Source organism: Rhinoderma darwinii, chromosome 3 (genome assembly GCF_050947455.1).
Source record: "Rhinoderma darwinii isolate aRhiDar2 chromosome 3, aRhiDar2.hap1, whole genome shotgun sequence".
Taxonomy (NCBI): domain Eukaryota; kingdom Metazoa; phylum Chordata; class Amphibia; order Anura; family Rhinodermatidae; genus Rhinoderma; species Rhinoderma darwinii.
The window spans coordinates 320175133-320194561 of NC_134689.1; the positions used below are offsets into that span (position 1 = coordinate 320175133).

A 19429-nucleotide genomic window follows, 5' to 3' on the forward strand; every position below is an offset into this window, starting at 1 on the left:
TCGGGCCAAATGGTAAACCCTGATATGTCCATAGTCCTTTGTTTGATTATTGCATCTGCAGAAAACACGCATAGGACACCTTTTCATTTGGCAAGGTGCAAATTTGGTAAGATTTCTTATATTTGGCATCTGGATTATCGGGGCGAGAGAACAACTAAATTATTGCTGTATGGACATGTTCTCTTAAGATTTAATAAAATTGAAGGTGTTTTAATACACTTTTTTTTCATAACCTATCCACAAGAAGGCTGGGACCCCCAACCTTGATATTTTTAGTATCCGGTAATAAGACCCTTTTATACATGTCACTAGAAAACATCCCAAAAAGTTAAGCTGCAGTTATAAATTTCCATCCTTTTTTGAAAACTAAGTTCCTGTTTTTTGTGTAACTTTCTTTTTTAATTTTATTTTTGTTATTGCTTTGTGGTTTGCAACTTCTGTGATGAGCCATCGCTATGACAACCTCAGATGCGGCCAATCTGTTTTCTGTTCTAGAAATGGTTCCAATATTGTGACAAGGCTAGAGTCTTATATGTGAAATCTGGCGGCAGGCGGTCAAGCACATACAAATGTCCTTACAGAATGGTAGAATACGAGAATGACCGCCTTGTGGAGATATTGTTTCTAATCCAAGACTAAAGTTGCAAAATAAAACTGCCTGGCTCAACCTGCCCACCGTTCAATAAGACTATTTGGATTTATACGTACAATTTCGAGTGCATGAATTTACAATTTGAGAGGTTTCTGTGATTTTCTTTTTATTGCATTTCAGATTCATAGTGCCACAAACTACCATCGTTGTCACGAGTATGTCATAAGTTGTTTTTTTTTTCTCCCTATCGATTGATTTTTAATAGCTATAGTATGAGCCTCGAAAGATGTATGTACCCCGACATTAATACTACATTCTTAGGCCACATGCACACGACCGCAGATTTCGTCCGTAATTCCGTACCAAAATTACGGACCCATTCATTTCTATGGCCGACTGACACCTTTCCGTATATTTACGGGATGATGTTCGTGCCGTTGAAACCTTCCGTAAAAAATAGGACATGTCCTATTTTGTTATTTTACGGACCGTACTCCCAAACTTTATAATGGGAGCACGGCAAATGTGGATGACTCTTCGCAGCCGACCGTGCCCGTAATCACATGATTACCGGCACGGTCGTGTGCATGGGGCCTTAGGATTTGTGTAGGTAAATACTAAAATATAATGTGGAGGCTTTTATAATCATATCTTGGAGCCAACAGGATATTACAAGGAGGCAATGCACCAAACACAATCAACCTTAATTTATAAATTTGGCTGAATTTACACATTGTTTTCCCTAAATTAGAAATTATTCAACCCTTTAGTGACCAGTCTATTCTGGGCCTTTATGACAAAGTTATTTTTTTATTGTTCCATTTCAAGAGCCATAATTTATTTTTTATTTTTTTACATAGACGTAGGCGTGTGTCGGCTTTGTTTTTTGCGGGGGGTGTTTTTTTTTTTTTTAATGACACCATTTTGGGTAACATAACTTTTGATTCACTTTTATTCACTTTGTTTTTTTGGAGGGGAATGTAAAAAAAGCAGAAATTCCACCGTTCTTTTTTTTTTTGCCATAAATTTACACCGTTTAATGTGTGGTACAACTAACATAATAACTTTATTCTGCCGTTTGTCACAATTACGGCGATACCAAATATATATATATATATATATATATATATATATATTTATTTATGTACACTACCGTTCAAAAGTTTGGGGTCACCCAGACAATTTTGTGTGTTCCATGAAAACTCACACGTATATTTATCAATTGAGTTGCAAAATGACTAGAAAATATAGTCAAGACATTGACAAGGTTAGAAATAATGATTTTTATTTGAAATAATAATTTTCTCCTTCAAACTTTTCTTTCGTCAAAGAAATCTCCATTTGCAGCAATTACAGCATTGCAGACCTTTGGCATTCTAGCTGTTAATTTGCTGAGGTAATCGGGAGAAACTTCACCCCCATGCTTCCAGCGGGGCCTCTCACTTCTCTTTCTACTCTGGTTAGAGCCTGTTTGTGCCGTCCTCTGAAGGGAGTAGTACACACCGTCGTAGGAAATCTTCAGTTTCTTGGCAATTTCTTGCATGGAATAGCCTTCATTTCTAAGAACAAGAATTTCACATGAAAGCTCTCTTTCGAGCCATTTGGAGAGTTTAATCGAACCCACAAATGTAATGCTCCAGATTCTCAACTAGCTCAAAGGAAGGTCATTTTTATAGCTCCTCTAAACAGCAAAACTGTTTATAGCGGTGCTAACATTATTGCACAAGGGTTTTCAAGTGTTTTCTAATCATCCATTAGCCTTCTAACACAGTTAGCAAACACAATGTACCATTAGAACACTGGAGTGATGATTGCTGGAAATGGGCCTCTATACACCTATGTAGATATTGCATTAAAAACCAGACGTTTGCAGCTAGAATAGTCATTTAGCACATTAACAATGTATAGAGTGTATTTCTAATTAATGTTATCTTCATTGAAAAAAAACAAACATGCTTTTCTTTCAAAAATAAGGAAATTTCTAAGTGACCCTAAACTTTTGAACGGGTGTATGTAGATATATATATATATATATATATATATATATATATATATATATATATATATATATATTTATTTTTTTATGTTTTATTTCTTTCTTTTATTATTTTTTTTTAAATTGTTTTTATGTTGCCATATTATAAGAGCCATAATATTTTCTTATTTTTCCATCGGCGTAGCTGTATAAGGGCTTATTTTTTTATGAGACGACTTGTCATTTTTATTGGTACAATTTTGGGGTACGTACAAATTTTTAATCCCCTTTTTATTCCGTTTTTTTGGAAGGCAGAATGAACAGCAAATTGCAGTTTTGGCACGGTTTTTATTTCTTATGCCATTCAACGTGCGGGTTAAATAATGGGATAGTTTTATATTTCAGTGGGGATAGACGCGGTAGTACCAATTATGAGTAGCTTTCATTTTTAACGTTTTTCATAATGAAGCATTTTGGAAGCGAAAAAGTTTTTTTGCTTGTAACTTTTCATTTCATTATTATAAACTTTATTGATATATTTTATACTTCTTTTTTTTTTTTTTGGTTCCCACTATGGGACTTCACTTTGTGATCTGGCGGGGCCTAATAGGCACACACTGTTTGAAGACCTGGGGGTCTTTATTTGGCCCCGGCTGCCATGACAACTGTCCGCAACGCGTTTTTGGGGTGCTGAGGTGCCGATGGGATGATAAAGGGAGCCCTCTCACTCTGAAACCACTGAGATGCCGTGGTTGCCATCTAAGGTGTTAAACAACTAGGTTCAGAGGTAACTTTGATCCTGGCTGCTAGAGCAGGAGCCTGGCTGCCCTTAGAAAAGGCGACGCTGTGGTGTCCTTATTGACGAAAAAAGACGTGATGGCAGTCATTAAGGGGTCAAGCTGTCCATTTATAAGAAAACGTATGTGATCTTGTATGGATTTTGACGCCAGGTTCATCAACAGAGCGCATGTCCTGAAAATTAATCTGATGTAGTCTATAAACAACATCAGATTGGACCTGATTTTTTTTAAACACTTTTCAATTTACAAAATGTTTTGAAATGAGTTGCACTTGCTGCAAATCTAAAGCCCCTTCTGCTTTTTCAGATACAATCGTATGTGTTGCAAAAAATGGCACAGGGGCTTTATAAATATGGCATAAATACTTTAATAAATCTGCCCCATTTTGTATATTTGAGGGGTATTCCCAGAATCGACAATTACCTATCCACAGTATAGGTGAAAATTGTCTGATCTCTGAGGTCCCCACCACTGAGATCCACATCAGTCGAGAGAATGGGGGTCCCAAACCCCATGTTCTTCACTTCTCAACCATAGTGAGGATATTGAATGGAGCACTGGTCTCCATTCCAAGTCTTTGGAAGTGACGGAAACAGGAAAGTACAGCGCTCAGACGTTTCCGTCAGTCCCATTAACATTGAATGGAGTGGCAGGCGCATGCTCTCGTCTGTCAATCCATTCAAGCTTTTCCTTACTGTGTGGGTGCAGTGAGGAGAAACGGGGATTCAGATCCCTGTTCTAAGTGGGGCTCCCAGTGGTGGAGCCCCGGCAATTAGACAATTTTCACTTATTCTGTGGTTTGGTGATAATTGTCGATTCTGGGAATGCCCTTTTAACCTCTTGGTGCACGGCTATTTTTCAGTTTTTGATTTTTGTTTTTTTCATACTCTTATTTCAAAAGCCATACTTTATTTTTATTTTCCTATGATCGAGCCTATGAGGGCATGTTTTTTGCAGGAGGAGTTGTAGTTTTTAATGGAACTATTTAATGTCCCATATAATGTACTTGGAAACTGAAAAAAGTGACCTAATTATTAGTTTTTGTTTTTTTCTGGTTTACTACTTTTGCAAAGAAAAAACTTAGTTTTGTGTTGTAACTGTCAGAACTTAATTTTTCCGTAGATTGAGTAGTGTGAGGGCGTTTCTTTTGCAGAGCTGTGGTTTTTATTGCTTCCATTTTGGGGTAAATGCCACTTTTTTTTTTATTTTATTCCATTTTTTTTGTTCGGAAGCTAAGGGGATTAGCAATTCTGCCGCGTATTTATTTTTTCAGCGTTAACCGTGCGGCTTAAATAATGTTTTATATTAGAAAAGCTTAAACTTTTACAAACTCCATTTATGTAAACAAAAAAATTACTTTCCTTTAGGGCAAAAATAGGAAATGGGTATTTTTTCCATTTTGTTTTTGTATATATTAAAAAAATTGTTTGTTTTTTTTTTTACTCTAAGTCCTATGGGCACTTGAACAAGTGATCTTTTCATCGATGATATCATATACTGCAATATATGTATGCTATGGTAGGGATTAATAGGAGCAGAAAGATGGCAGATATGGGGTCTTCTTTAGGTTCCCAGACTGCTATAACAATCGGCACCCTGCGGTTGCATTGAAGGGGGAGTCGATGGGCTGTTGGAGGGGGACCCCCCTCTTTCTGATAGCTTAGAAGTTTCTATTGACCGTGGCATCGTAGTAGTTAAACGGCTGGTATCCGTGATCTCCAATCTCAGCCACTGCATTAAGATGCCGGCTGTGACATACAGCTGACACCCGTTTAGCATGGAGTGGGCTCAGCCTCTGAGCCTTCTCCATACTCCCCCATGGCAGCTGTTATGTCACATGTAGCCAAAGGGCTAAGTTATACTTGTGTACATTTATCTTATAACACAGGACTGTAGTAGAAGAGGACCTGAGAGAGGAGCTGTCAATCTCGCTGCAGTCCATCCCACATTCAGCTTCTCACACCGCACTGGCCACAACGAAATAAGTATTTTTTATTTATTTTTTTACAGTTGTCATTTTGTTATATTACACCATAACACAACAATATATTTTATACTCCGAGACATCCCCTTTTAATCGTAGTATAGTATTATAAAATTGCACCCATCTTTTGCGTCCTCAGGCGGCCATGAACTTATCTGTGTGAATGTTTACTCTGCATGTACACCAAATACTCCAGAGGAGCCGTGACCTTTCTATGATGTCCCCTTACTCTTATCTGTTGTCTTACTGAGTGCCTGTGAGAAAGCAAGGGCCGACTTGTCTCACACACGGCTGCCTGTCCTTGTGGCAGATTAAAACATTCCAATAGAATATGGGCTGTTTCATTGTCTTATTTCTTTTGCTGTGTTGATACCTGTGCAGCGGCAGTAAAGATAAACCGGTAGTCATCGGAGAGGATTCCTGTTGTAGAATAATCCTATCACGAAGTACAATAATACTTGTATTGATACAGCCGTGTATTTCCTTTTTAGGTCCCTACTGAGCCTGTAGGTAAATTTTGCCCTTACCCCTAATATTCTGCATAGAGATTAGGGCCTTTTACGAACTACCAGCAAGTCACTCCTGCCTCTTGACTACATATGAAGAAACAATTGCCCACATTTATTAATCTGTTTACGTCAGTTTTTGGTGTAAACTGTGCTTTTAAAAATTTGCAAATCATATTTTCTCCAAAATTTGAGACTATTTTGCAACACTCGCCAGATTTAAAAAGTGACAAGAAAAGTCTCAACGTTTTAGACAGAATTAAGAAAGCGAGAAATAGGCAAAAATGTTGTTCTTAGCAGCTGTAGATTTTCATTTTCTGTCTTTGACCGTCCAAAATGCACCAAATTGATGAAGACGTGTGCACCTTTTAATAAATTTGGCACAAATCACTCCAACAATATTTTTTTCTTAGGCCCCATGCACGGTCCGTGATTATGGGCATGGCCGGCCGCAAACAGTCACTTGCATTTGAGGGCCATACTCCCATTATAAGATATGGGCGCACGGTCCGTAAAATAAAAAAAAAATAGGACATGTCCTATTTTTTACGGAAGCTTTCTACGACCCGGTCACATGGAATGGAACTGTGTTTTGATACGGTCGTGTGCATGGGGCCTCAGACTGGTGTTAGAAACGTCACTCTTAGTAAATGTGGGCCTATACCTATTAAAAACCCCAGTTATACTACTTGGTCAATAGCAAGCTGTTGGAGCACTCCGCAGACTACAGAGACAGCCAGATAGGATAGTCACCAGTGTCTTTCAGAATGCCTGATGGGGATTCCCTGAACTTCATTAGAGATCACTACAAACTTTGCAGGTTTTCCATAAAAAAAATGATGGTTTAATTTGCTTCACTTGAAGCCACATTTTTCTTCATTTAGTATTTGATTCTTTTAAGACCCCACATTGTATTTTGCTTATATAACATAGACTGATAAAATGCTGATCTGTACTAGTTCTATTTTAAGGGCCAAAGATGGTTCCAGTAGGTGAATCATCACCAAGGCAAATTTTTCATCTTTAAATAGTCCATAATGGTGAAGAGAGTGGTTACCATATAAAAATGTGTTTTCTATGTTGGTGGTTTGTAGTTGTCAATGTTCCTTTTTTTCCCTTTGCAGTCAATGCAGAAAAACCGCTGTAAAACCATGACTAACAGGGTATGCTCTGGTTTATAAAAGAACGCAAAATGTAAGGGCCTGTTCACATCAGTGTTGGCCTTCCTTTCGGGTTTCCGTCAATATGTTCCATAAGATGAACAAAGTATAGTTTCCGTTTGCAATACTATTTATTTCAATGGTATTTTTTTTAGTTTCAGCTTGATTGTTTGCCTCCGTCCCGCTAGGTTTCGGGTTTTTTTTAACGGATACAATAGCACAGCACCGTACACTATTGTTTCTGTGAAAAACCCGGAAACCTTGCGGAACAGAGGCAAACTGAAATCGTGGGTATTGCAAGTGGAATCGATACTTTCCGTTCGTCTGTTCCCCTGACTGAACAGATGAATGGAAAGCTGAACGGATGACCAACGCTGATGTGAACAGGCCCTAAATGAGATTCTTACTGATCTCATTTCCGTTTATATAACATCTGCACTACAAATTGTGAACTTCTTCTGTAAAGCTGTCCATACACAGGATAGCTGCCGGATGACAATATTTCTCCTGACTTCCCCATAAACATGCACGAGCTGCTTTGCTGAGCTTACATGTTTAGTATAATGGGGAGAGCAGAATAATCCGCTGCCAGATCCCTCGCAGTAGCTGATCTCCTGCAGGAACAAAATATCAGACGTGTTGATCCAACATGCTCAATCCTTCTTTCCACCAGGGGCTGCTTGAAGTGCCCCATACACATTAGCTTGTCGGCAGATCACACCAACCTCTGGTTCAGCTAACTTTGATTTATGTATATGGCCGGCCTAAGACTCCACGTGAACAAGTCCCTGAGACCATTGCTTGTCAGTGGTGCAGAATCCAAACTCCAGCTGTCAACAGTCTGGGAGCCATATGCATTGGTTAAGGAGCACTATGCAGTTTTCCTTGGTGTCTTGTATACTTTATAGTGAGGATTTTTTCTAGTTTAATACATGTTAAATATATATTTGAAAGTAAAAGGAAGGATGAATAAAAAAAGTGATGTCTGATTATGAACAGGTTTGTCAGTCTGAGGCATGGGGCATGTTCTCTTTCAGCATGGACCCGAGCTAGACATCTAACCTCTCCACTGAGCTGCTAAGACGGTCACAATGTGCTTGGCATTAGGCAAGCCTCCAGCACAGTTGGGGTTAACAATAACAAGCAGATAAAGTGACCACAGATTACTGACAGCTTGGGAAGGTTTTGGATGAGAGCAACATCCGACCTTCAAAGACTGAAACAACAGCTCCATGTATGGCCGCCTCTGTGATCTTACCCACCTGATTGGCCAAGCCACGCTCGGAGCAGTGACAGGTGCTAGAGAAAGCTACACCTGTTCCTTCATGTGCTGATGTAGCGAGGTTGGCGACACACCGAACACATGCCAAAGTAATGCGAGATGGACTTGCAGGACATTTTGGCTAATGATCACCTCCAGCCTGCCACAAATTAACCAATTACACAGTATTGTTGTTAAAATGCTTAACCCCTTTGTAAAGTCAGGGCAGCGATGTGCTATGAACCACATCCTGCACTAGTAAGACCAAGGTTTAGACTCAGACAGTACAAAGAAGAATAGGGTCCTGGGTGACAGCGCATTAAACAACGTAATTATTATATAGACAAGGGCATTAAGTATCGTTCATTTATATATCGTGCTTCTGCTGTTGAGCAATCATTTTGTGTGTTGGTTTATATTCTGCTTGAATTGAAAGATTAGGCTGCATAGCTGGCGGCATGTGGTCTGGGTGAGGCCACCAATTGGTTATTATCTGGCCCATGACTTGGTACATGAGTCAGTGCAGGCATGGAAATCCCCTGGTCTAGCCCAGTATGCTGGCTGTTCATGACTGCGGTACATGCCCAACAGTACAAACCTCTTACACCTCCCTTTTTAACTCCGCATTCTCTAGTTAAAATGAGTATTTCTAAACACTTTGTCCAACTATAATAGAATCCTTAACTTACTTTATAGTTGTCACTACTTTTACAGATGCAGCAGAGCTGAATTGTTCAATTAACTTGATGGAGCTGCATGGTTGGCACATTTTAAAAACCTGCTGCGTAACTTCCATGCCATAATATCACCAACATTTGTGTGAATTAAAGCAGTCCGCTCTTCTACGTCTGTAAATTGAAATGCACAAGTATTTTTTTGCCACATTGCTATTTGTGTTGAGGAGAAATTTTACTTTCAATTCGAGATGTTAAAAGTTTCTAATAGAAAGACGTACTAATTTGATCTCGGAGCGTAGATCTGGCAGACTGCTACTAGTGTTTGACTTATACTGTATATTGGTGTACTCGGCTCTAAGGACAAATGGTGAACATTGATCTCTGTGTACGCCGCTCATCGATACAGGTATAGTCACACGGGGAGGTTGAGGTGCGTTTGTTTTTTTTGTTTGTCAATGTGCGTTGGTAACACTGGTTTCTTTTTTTAATTTTATTTTCATGGGCTTGGCGCACCACCGCCTTATCTGCATGTTGGCATTTCTCATGCAGAATTGCTTTGAACAACTGATCAGTTCACTGTCACCCTGTAAAGCTGCATTTACTTTAGACAAACTTACATGCAGTGTTCAGAAGCGTTTGTTTTTTTTTGATGCGCCCAACAGGTGTTTTCCAACCACTCATCGTGTGAGTAAACTCCTCCGCTGCCCTGGTGCTTTTATTTCATGAATTTAGGCTTCATTCACACCTGAGTTAGGGACGCCGTTCATGGGTTCTGTCGGACTTTTCCGTTATTGAAGCCCATGGACGGAATCTCAACCCTGTTTCACCATTGATTTCAATGGTGATGGATTCTGGGCAAGTGGTTTCCGTTTGCCACCGTTGTGTAAGGGTTCCGTCCTTTTGACGGAATCAATACCGTAGTCGACTGCGCTATTCATTCTGTAAATGCATGTTAGATATTTTGTGTATGTCCAGTAAATAAGTTCTCCTGTCTCTCACATAGTATATTATATGATTTATAGCTCCAGACCGCATATGTAGTAGAAATGACCGCTCACTTGTCACTGTGGCACCTGGGAGGGGAATTAATTGGTGAATCCTCCTTCAACCAACTAAATCTATACTAAGGTGTAAAAGGCATATTTTGATCTTGAAGGGAAGAACTCCATTAGATCCAAAGTCTGAATATTCAGCTAGTGCAGTTTGTTTGTGAATTTTCCAATTGTGTTTCAGACTCTCAAAAAGAAAGGCTTAGATGGTTGTGAGAGCCCAGATGCTGAGAGATACTTTGAGGAGGAGACATTCAGCAAACTAAATGAAGATAGTGATTTTATTTTCAAGCGAGACCCTGTAAGTATTGTTTTACCCTTCTTCCCTTCCTTGTATGTGTTGATCCTTTTTATTAACTTTACTGTCTAGGCCCTGAACAAGAAGGAGCACCGGGGGTGCGACAGCCCGGACCCAGACAGCTCTTATGTCCTTACACCCCACACGGAGGAAAAGTACAAAAAAATTAACGAGGAATTTGATAATATGATGCGCAATCATAAAATCCCTGTGAGTACAAGAGTTCTATTTTTTTCCTGTCAGACAATGGCAGACCACTACATTGTAAACACAATGTAGATGAGACCTTACAGGGCATACGATCGGAGCATGTTGATGTCATGTATTACACACCCATTGTTTTCAGGCTCCATTCACTTCTATGGGGAGATTATGATCATAATACGCCATCTGACAGGGCATGCTGCATATTGAATAGTGATTGTATAGAACTATGGATGTGTGAATAGCTCCGTAGAACAGTAAATGTTTATACCTATTCCATATGAACATCATACAGAGCCAAAATACACCGTAGGGAATGAGGCCTAACTCAGTATCTACAATTTGACATCCAGACAACACAAATTTAAAACCGTTGTCAAAAACTGTCATGAGCCAGATAGCCAATTTACCAAGATTTTTTTTTTTGCCCATATTTTTTTTTTCCTGTTGATCTGTTAGTGGCCTTGCAAAAAGACAAGTAGTCTCCTAGGGTGGCCGAACCAGCACATGTAGTCCAGTGTTTTGACCATCCTTGGGTGTGGGTCATCAATAAATTTATGTAGACTCTTCCCCCATCTTAATAAGCTTTGTTTACATAAAACCCATGTAAAGATTTACCCCTCAATATTTAAACACTACCATATATTAGTAAATCAGGAGTTAGGCTTCGTTCGCATCTACGTCGAGGCTCCGTTCATGGGTTCCGTAGGAGCTTTCCGTCGGGAACCCATGAACGGAATCCATACTGAAACGGAAACCATAGTTTTGCGTTTGCATCACCATTGATTTCAATCGTGACGGATCCGGTGCAAATGGTTTCAGTTTGTCACTGTTGTGTAAGGGTTCTGTCATTTTGACAGAATGAATAGTGCAGTCGACTACACTATTCATTCCATCAAAACAGCGGTGACAAACAGAAACCATTTGCACCGGATCTGTCACCATTGAAACCAATAGTGATGCAAACGGAAACCTATGGTTTCGGTTTGTTTCAGTTTGGCTTCCGTTAATGGGTTCCCCTGAGTGAAAACTCAGATGGAACCCATGAACGGAGTCCCGACGCAGATGTGAACGAAGCCTTAGAGCAAAGTTTGCCAATTCTGTCTTTTTTTTTTTTTTTCAGTTTTGCAAAAATGCAGCCATATTGGTTGTCTCTCTTTTTAATTCTCTTCCTTTAAACTAATCTGCTCTTGTCAGCATGTTCAATCCGCAACAATAGTGGCATCTCACAGACAGGTGCTGAAAATCTTATTCAAATGTGACAACCAATAAGTCTGCACTTATGCAAAAATGACCGCTTTATAAACTGTGCTTCAACTCTTTATTGAATGATGATGAGTTGCAGTACAAGATACAGCCCATGCACAAGAATGGAGCTGTTTCTGGAGAAAAATCCCGGACAATTTCACAAAATCCTTCTCCAATATAGGCTTGCCCAATGGCAATCTGTCAAACACCGTGATCTGCAGCCTTCGGCTCTCCGGCAGTGAGCTAAGAGTCAACGGATTCTAATGTGAAATATAAACCTAAATTATTTTTTTTACCTGAAGTACAAGGAATTTACATAGTGGGTTTACAGATCTAAATATGGAACATTGTGTTTGCAGCCCGTAGACGTGGCCATGATGTTAGAAGACTGGTGTTTCTGACAACAGAAATTAGAGACACGAGGTCTTCAATAATAATGATTATACACATTGTTTCAACACACACAACCCCTTTAATATCGGAGCAGCTGTGGCCCTTAGGTGAATGCTGCGTGTCCTGCTCTTGAGAATCGAGTGCTTTTTAGCTGTTCTAGGTTTTAGAGGGGAGTACTGAGCTGGGGTTACCCTTCTATGATGTACAAATGCCCTAATAGCAATTTGTATTTGATTTATTTTAACCCTTTTCTATCATTTGACATAACTGTACATCATAGCTGGGAAGGGGGACTCTGATCTGGGCCATTTAACCACTTAGAAAGATGCACGGGCCCCTCCATCATCCCATTGGCTTCCCCGCGTCCTGATCATGGTGTACCAATGTTTTATCATGGCAGCCTGGGGGCCTAATGAAGGCAATAAGTATTACAGTGTATTGTACCAGCGATCTAACAATCGGTTGTTCAAGTCCCCCAGTAGGACTAAAAAAAAAATTATGTCAAATTGAGTTAAAGTTTTTACTAATCTTTAGGCGAAAAAACATTAAAAGAAAGCAAAAAACATTTTTCCCCTAAAGTAATGTCAAAATAAACATAATTGGTATCGCCACGTATGTGAAAAAGCAGAACTATTTAAGTATAACATTATTTATACTGCAGGATGAATGGTAGAGGGACCCTTCCCCTTTACACAAAAAAAACAAACAGCCCGAATTGCTGTTCTTTTATTATTTTACTGCCATAAAAAATGAAAAAAAAAAAGTGATCAAAAAGTCATTTACACCCCGAAATTACCACTGAAAACAACCGCTCGCCCCGCAGAAAAATAAGCCATCACGCAACTCCATTGATGGAAAAATAAAATCATTTTTGGATCTCTGAATATGGCGACACGAAAATCATTATTTTTTTTTAACAAGAGGATTTTATTTTGTTAAAGAGGCAAAACATGAAACTATATAAATGTGGTTTCGCTGTAATCGGATCATCCCGCAGAATAAAGTTAACTAGACATTTTTGCTGCATGGTTAACGCCATAGAAGCAAAGACCTTAAAACAATGGAGGAATTGCTGTTTTTTTCCCATTCCATCCCGCAAAGATCTTTTTCCCGTTTTTTTCAGTACGTTATACGGTACAATAAATGCCAATAAAAAACTACAACTCATCCTGCAAAGTCGACAGAACATTAAAAAAGTTATATCTTTTGGAATGCAGGAGGAAGAAACGAAAAATGGCTGCGGCAGGAAGGGGTTAACAATTGTGTACAACAGTAATAACTAATGTAATATATGCTGTCCTAAATCTGAAAGCAAGTCTCCAAGCCATGTATAAGGCTAATGTTTGCACAATGTATTAGGAATATATTCTGTGCCTTGGTGTGTACTTGTCAGCGCTTTCCAGGAATGCTATGCAATTATTTTCATGAACAGATGGACGCACTTTATTGCAATCTGTCAACCTGTTGCTCAAAATGTGAAGCTGTTTCCCCCCCCCCTATTTTGTTGTTCACACTCTCTTCTTTATTAATATGTTAAATCTCACTACTCCGTAAGGGCCAAAACTGGGATCTCAAAAGTAGGCAATGTAATTTTGCCAGGTGGAGTATCTGCAGAATACTGTATATGCGCATGCTGACTTTACTGGAGTTCAAATAGAAGGATAACCTACAACAGTCATGAGTCAGGAGCTTGCACATCTACAAGTTCTCAGGTTTTGCTTGAATAAGGCTTCGTTCACATCTGCGTCGGGGTTCCCCTTCGTGGATCACAGTTTTCCCTCAGCGGAACCCACAAACGGAAACCATAGCTTTCCGTTTGCATTACCATTGATTTCAATGGTGATGCTTCCATTGCTAATGGTTTCCGTTTGTTTCCGTTCCGTAAGGTTTCAGTTTTTTTGGCAGAATCAATTGCGTAGTTGACTAATCACATAGGTTAACCCGTTAGTGACCTCCCATAGTGTTTTTACGGCAGCCACTAAAGGGCTTTATTCCCTTGCGGTAGCCTTTTTACTGCGCTGCATCGGAATAAATAAACAGAGCAGGAAGCCGTTAAATCTCCCTGCTTTCAACTACCTGAGGACTGCGGGCATCCCTGCTCTTAACTGGTGAGATCGATATCAGTATCGATCTCACCCGTTTAACCCCTCAGACGCGGCGCTCAATAGCGAGCACCTCACCCGGTGGTTTTGGAGAGATGGTGGGAGCTCCCCCTCACCCCACCGGCACCCGGTGGTAAGATCGCCGGGTGCCGGCGTCTTCTGTGGCAGCCGGGGGGGGGCCTAACAAAGGCTCCCAGTTCTGCCTGTAGTGTATTCCTGCTAAGTCATGCCAGAGGCATGGCCTAGCAGATGCCTGTCCGTTTTACACGGACAGGCAGTTATACACTGCAATACAAAATTGCAGTGTATTGTAAATGCGATTGAAGGATCGCATAGTGAAGTCCCCTAGTGGGACTAGTAAAAAAGTTTTAAAAAAAATGAAAAACATACTTTTTCCCCTTACAAACACACTTTTTCCCCTTACAAACTGCTTTATTATTAAAACAAAACAAAAGGAAGTAAAAAAGTTACACATATTTGGTATCGCCGTGTCCGTAACGACCCTAACTATAAACGTATTACATCATTTAACCCGCACGGTGAACGTCGTAAAAAATTACGTATATTGGAAATTGTGTGACTTTTAATTATACAAAAAAAAATAACATTAATTTGTTGAAGCTGGACAACCCCTTTAAATGTGACCCGGGAGGCATCATTTTGTCTGTCTATCCATCTTCCTCATCCAGTGATCGTGCTGGTGAATTATGAAGCGTGGAGGGGAAAGGGAAGGTTTACCCCCACTCCTCTGCCAACAATTGAGCGCAAGCAATTTAATTCTGGCCATATACATAAATGCTTGTTTGGCTGTCGGCTATTTCTCCTGGCTGCACCATAAATATGCCAACTCAACTTGGCATACATGTTTATTTCAATGGGGAGAGGGGGGATAAGCTACTGCCAGAATTATGGCTTCTCTCCCATGGCAGCATCTGCAGTCGCGAGGTTGAGGTCATTGAGTTTAGAAATCTTTCTCTCATGTGTCTGGTCTGCTTAAACCGTGTTCGTTTGTACTGTAGGGTTGTCAATTTAACAATTAGTATATAATACCTATGGCTCAACATTCTGGTCAGTTCTCTGCTTGCTCCTGCACGTTCTCGCTGTCATTACATCGTTATGTAGAAGTTATGTACCTCTCTTTGTATGCCCCTACTAAACACAACCTGGTAACCATGAACTACATTAAAGTGGGTTCCTGTGATCGCTTTTTTTTTAACATTGCCTTGCACGGCTTACCTTCAAATTCTACAAATACTGTTTGAAGTCTAGTTTCCTCTTTTGAGTCATTTCTATTGTAGTCGTGCAAAAATGTATGTTGTTTTTTTGTATTCTGGTTATCACACAACAGCCTTGTGGGCACAGTTATGGGCACCAATGATTAAAACTTCTTCTTTAATGGACCTAGCCATACCTGACTGATGAGCCAAATACTTTATTGTGGGTTTTCCGTCCGTGTTGCCCATTGTAGCCAGCTATAAGATTGTAGTTTTTACTTTGATTAGAACCAAACACGCTCTAATCCGTTGTGTACAGTGATGGGACATCTGGGTCTCTCTGAACTGCTGCAGTTAAAAGGAATGTCAGCGAAGTGATATAAGTGAAATTCTGTGAAGTGAAGAACGATTTCTTTTTCTTATCGCCTTCTACACAGATTACTCTAATCAATGTATATACATAACAGTTCCCACTTGTCACTTCTTACCATGATACATACCAGTCGATGCAGACTATGCCTCCTCTGCTGCAGGACACTGCCTCTTTAAGATAAAGATCAAGAAGCCATTATTATAGCTGTAAAATCCATGAAATTGTTGCACATAAATTGTCATAAGCGATAACCATTCTGTTTTGAATGCATTTAATGTAACATTGTGAATAGATGATAATTGTAAATGTTTACCTTTTTGTCTTCCTTGTGCAGTGCTTACAATCCATTTTTCTATTCCAGTACACACAGATCTGTTTATATATGCGTAATGTGATTTCTCTGTATAGTGGGCTTACTCTATAGTATACAGTAATCGGGATAATGGGTCTGTATAAATTATGATAATTCATACAATATCCATTTGCCATATAACGACATAATATATTTAGGGGATGGGGACCTGAGTAGACCAGCAATATTCGAGGTACCAAGCCCGGCTGTTTGTGATAGCTGGAGGTTCCAGAAAGAAGGAAGAATTAGTTCTGTACGGATATAGGCCCTCTGCACACAGCCGTAGCAGTGTGTAAGGTCTGTGATTACGGCATGGACAGGCCACGAACTGTCACCAGAATTTGTGGGCCTTGCTCACGTTAAAAAGTTTAGGAGCACGGTCCGTAAATGAAAAAAATAGGACATGTCCTATTTTTTGCAGGACGTTTCTACTGCTCGGACACTTACCGGTAAATATACGGGAAGGTGTTCGTGGCCCATAGAAATGAATGGATCCGTATCATCCGCAATTACGGATCCGTCATAGTGGATAAAAATGACGGTCGTGTGCATAAGGCCTTACATTTTTTGATCCCGTTTCACGTAGCATTAATTGAGAAGCGGATGTGGCAGTTCTGCATGCAGATTCTCTTCTGGCGATCGTGTAATTGATCGCCAGATGCCCAGTGGATAATGGGAGTTGCTGGGGTTGGATTCGGCCCAGATCAGTTGTATATTATGTATAAATCAAAAGTTAGAAGGAAGTTTTAAAAAGTGGTTCAACTAATATATTGCACACTTCGAAGTCTTTTCTAATCTTAAGAGAAATACACTATATAGAAAGGGCGAATACGAAAAAAAGGAGTAAGAAAACAATATAGTGTAAAGGTTAAATGGGATTCAAATGGTAAAATGTAATCTTAGTGTGATTTGACCCTCTAGAGCCCAAATAATAACTTTAAGCCAGCAAAAATGGTCCCTTCAAAATTTGTACAGATATGTAGCCACATCTGTTATAAGAAAGTGTCCCCATCAAATACCATAAAGAAAAGTTTAAAAAAATGATAGCAGATGGACCACCTTTCCTAAAGGCCTGTTTACGCTGCAGGAGAAGATCAAAGGTAAAAGTTATTGTCACCAACGGCTCAATCGGTAAATGTAAATTGCGACGTTTACAAGTACGGTCACTAAGTAACAATGTCGCTCCTGGCCCCACAGAGGTATTTTAAGGGGATAAGTATCATACAGATGAAAGTGCCCATCAGGAAGTTGGCAACAACCTTTCAAAGCAGCGATCATTCATTGGCGGTTCGAAGCATTGTTGCATGTTAACGGGCCAATAGGAAACTTCACTATTCCCTTTCTAGTGGATAAATATATGTCCTGATGATCATATGTGCTTCACTTGTTGGAATTAGGGTGAGATACGTGCGGATTTTGACGCAGATTTTGCTGTGGATTGGCAGCCTTTTACATTACAAAGATAAGCAGCCGCACCGAAAATCGTACAACAATTCCACCATGTCTGAACATTAGTTATCAGAACGGTGTCTTGTAACGACCCGTGCACCTGTGTGTCCATCACATGATCAGGACCGATTTTTTTTAACGACTAAGTAAACCGTGAAGTTCTCATTGTTACTATTGGACCGCCAAACGTTGTTAGTAAAGACTTATCCATGTGTTCTTATTAACAGTGACTACTATTTTATAATAAACACGTCTATTATGGTTCTTCTATTATTGGCTTACTCTTTACTCTTTAAGATAAACCTGTTTTAAGTGCACTAGTTGGAACCAACACATTTCCTGCTATCTGCCCTGTATGGTTCAACATGTACTGATGAAATTTTTTTCTTTGTGTTTATCCTACTGACCCTTCAAGTCTATAATTCATGTTCATTCATTTCATTCTATGATGTGTGGTTTAGATTTTTTATTTATAGAAGTTTTCATTTTGAAAGTAATATTGACAACTCTATTTACAGCCTGGACTACCGCAGCAGAATTTCTCTATGTCTGTGACTGTCCCAGTCAGCAATACCAACCCATTGCCCTACAGTTCTGGCAACACACTTGTCACTGCTTCATTAGCTGCCAGCACCTCATTAACAGACACGGGCATGCTGTCCCCGCATCAGACATCACTGCATCGAAATGTGGTCTCTCCAGGGGTGTCACAGAGGCCCCCAAGCACTGGAAATGCAGGTAAGGAGCATGGCTGCTAAACCTTCTCCCAGCTGTGTCAGTGTGGCATCTTTTCATTGTGCTAACCACATATTGCTTATCTCAAAGTCCAGAAAACAGCAACACCCTGAAAAATTGTGACCGTTTATACCATAGTCTATTTCTGTTTTTGAATGAATGTTTTTTTCTTTTATTGACATCATAAACAAAAACTCCAGGTTTTGTGCCAGGACTGGATTGACAATGTATAAACTTTACGTAATGATTTCACATTCGATCAGAGGATTTTGATATTTCTATTGTCCTAAAGGTCGGTGGCTACAACTATATTTCAAGAAATTGCAAAACCGGTTACCTTGCATACCGTATCTATGCTTTAAAGTTCTTAGACAAGTTATATAAACCATTCGGTAACTAAAAAACCTGAAGAAGCAGGCGTAACTAGTTTAGCCTCAATGCTCCCCTTCCTTAAATGGGGTCCAGGCAGATTTAATATGTGGAGTTGTTTGCTGAGCTCTCCCACTATAGAGCTGCTTTAGCTGTTCCTATGCATTTCTGTAAGGCAGCAAGGTGGTCACCGGTGACTTCTCTTTCCTGAGTAATAAAATCGCAGATTAATGTGGTAAAACAAATCCAAAAAAATCTATCTGTGTCCTTGGCCCTGTAGAGCAGCTATTTTGTTAGTGCAAGAAAAAAATTTCTGATTTAAACTAGTCCTTTAATGCATAGACACTACCAACAGTTCCACATATCTGGGATTCCTGGACCCATGTGCGTAGATCATGGGGTGAAGGATATTGCAGGAAACTGCTGTCACACCTGAATTTTCAAGTTTTAATAGCTACAAACCAAGATCTATTTTGCAGCATGTCTGACTAGTTTCCAAATTATGGAAATCTGTTGCATCAATCCAAAAATGTAAGGAAATCGGGTAATGATTTTACTATACAGGTTAAGGCCTCATGCACAAGACTGTGCATTTGCATCCGCATACTATCCGCCATTGCGGATTGTATAGGGCACATTATATCCTATGGGCCAATGCTCACGATCAGTGCATTGCCTGGAGCCCGGA

General features: G+C 39.7%; 1 protein-coding gene across 8 annotated transcripts in view; it reads left to right on the forward strand.

Annotated features, from left to right (window-relative positions):
- Nucleotides 1–19429, forward strand: part of MEF2A (myocyte enhancer factor 2A) — a 141767-nt gene that overhangs the window by 101879 nt on the left and 20459 nt on the right. For 4 of the 8 annotated variants that reach the window (XM_075858237.1, XM_075858239.1, XM_075858241.1 and 1 more), the window contains exons 4-6: nucleotides 10189–10305; nucleotides 10375–10512; nucleotides 18156–18375. In XM_075858237.1, the coding sequence (XP_075714352.1) occupies nucleotides 10189–10305; nucleotides 10375–10512; nucleotides 18156–18375 (475 nt within the window). The remainder of the gene's footprint in view (nucleotides 1–10188; nucleotides 10306–10374; nucleotides 10513–18155; nucleotides 18376–19429) is intronic. The other 4 variants (XM_075858243.1, XM_075858245.1, XM_075858242.1 and 1 more) reach the window with 2 other exon arrangements.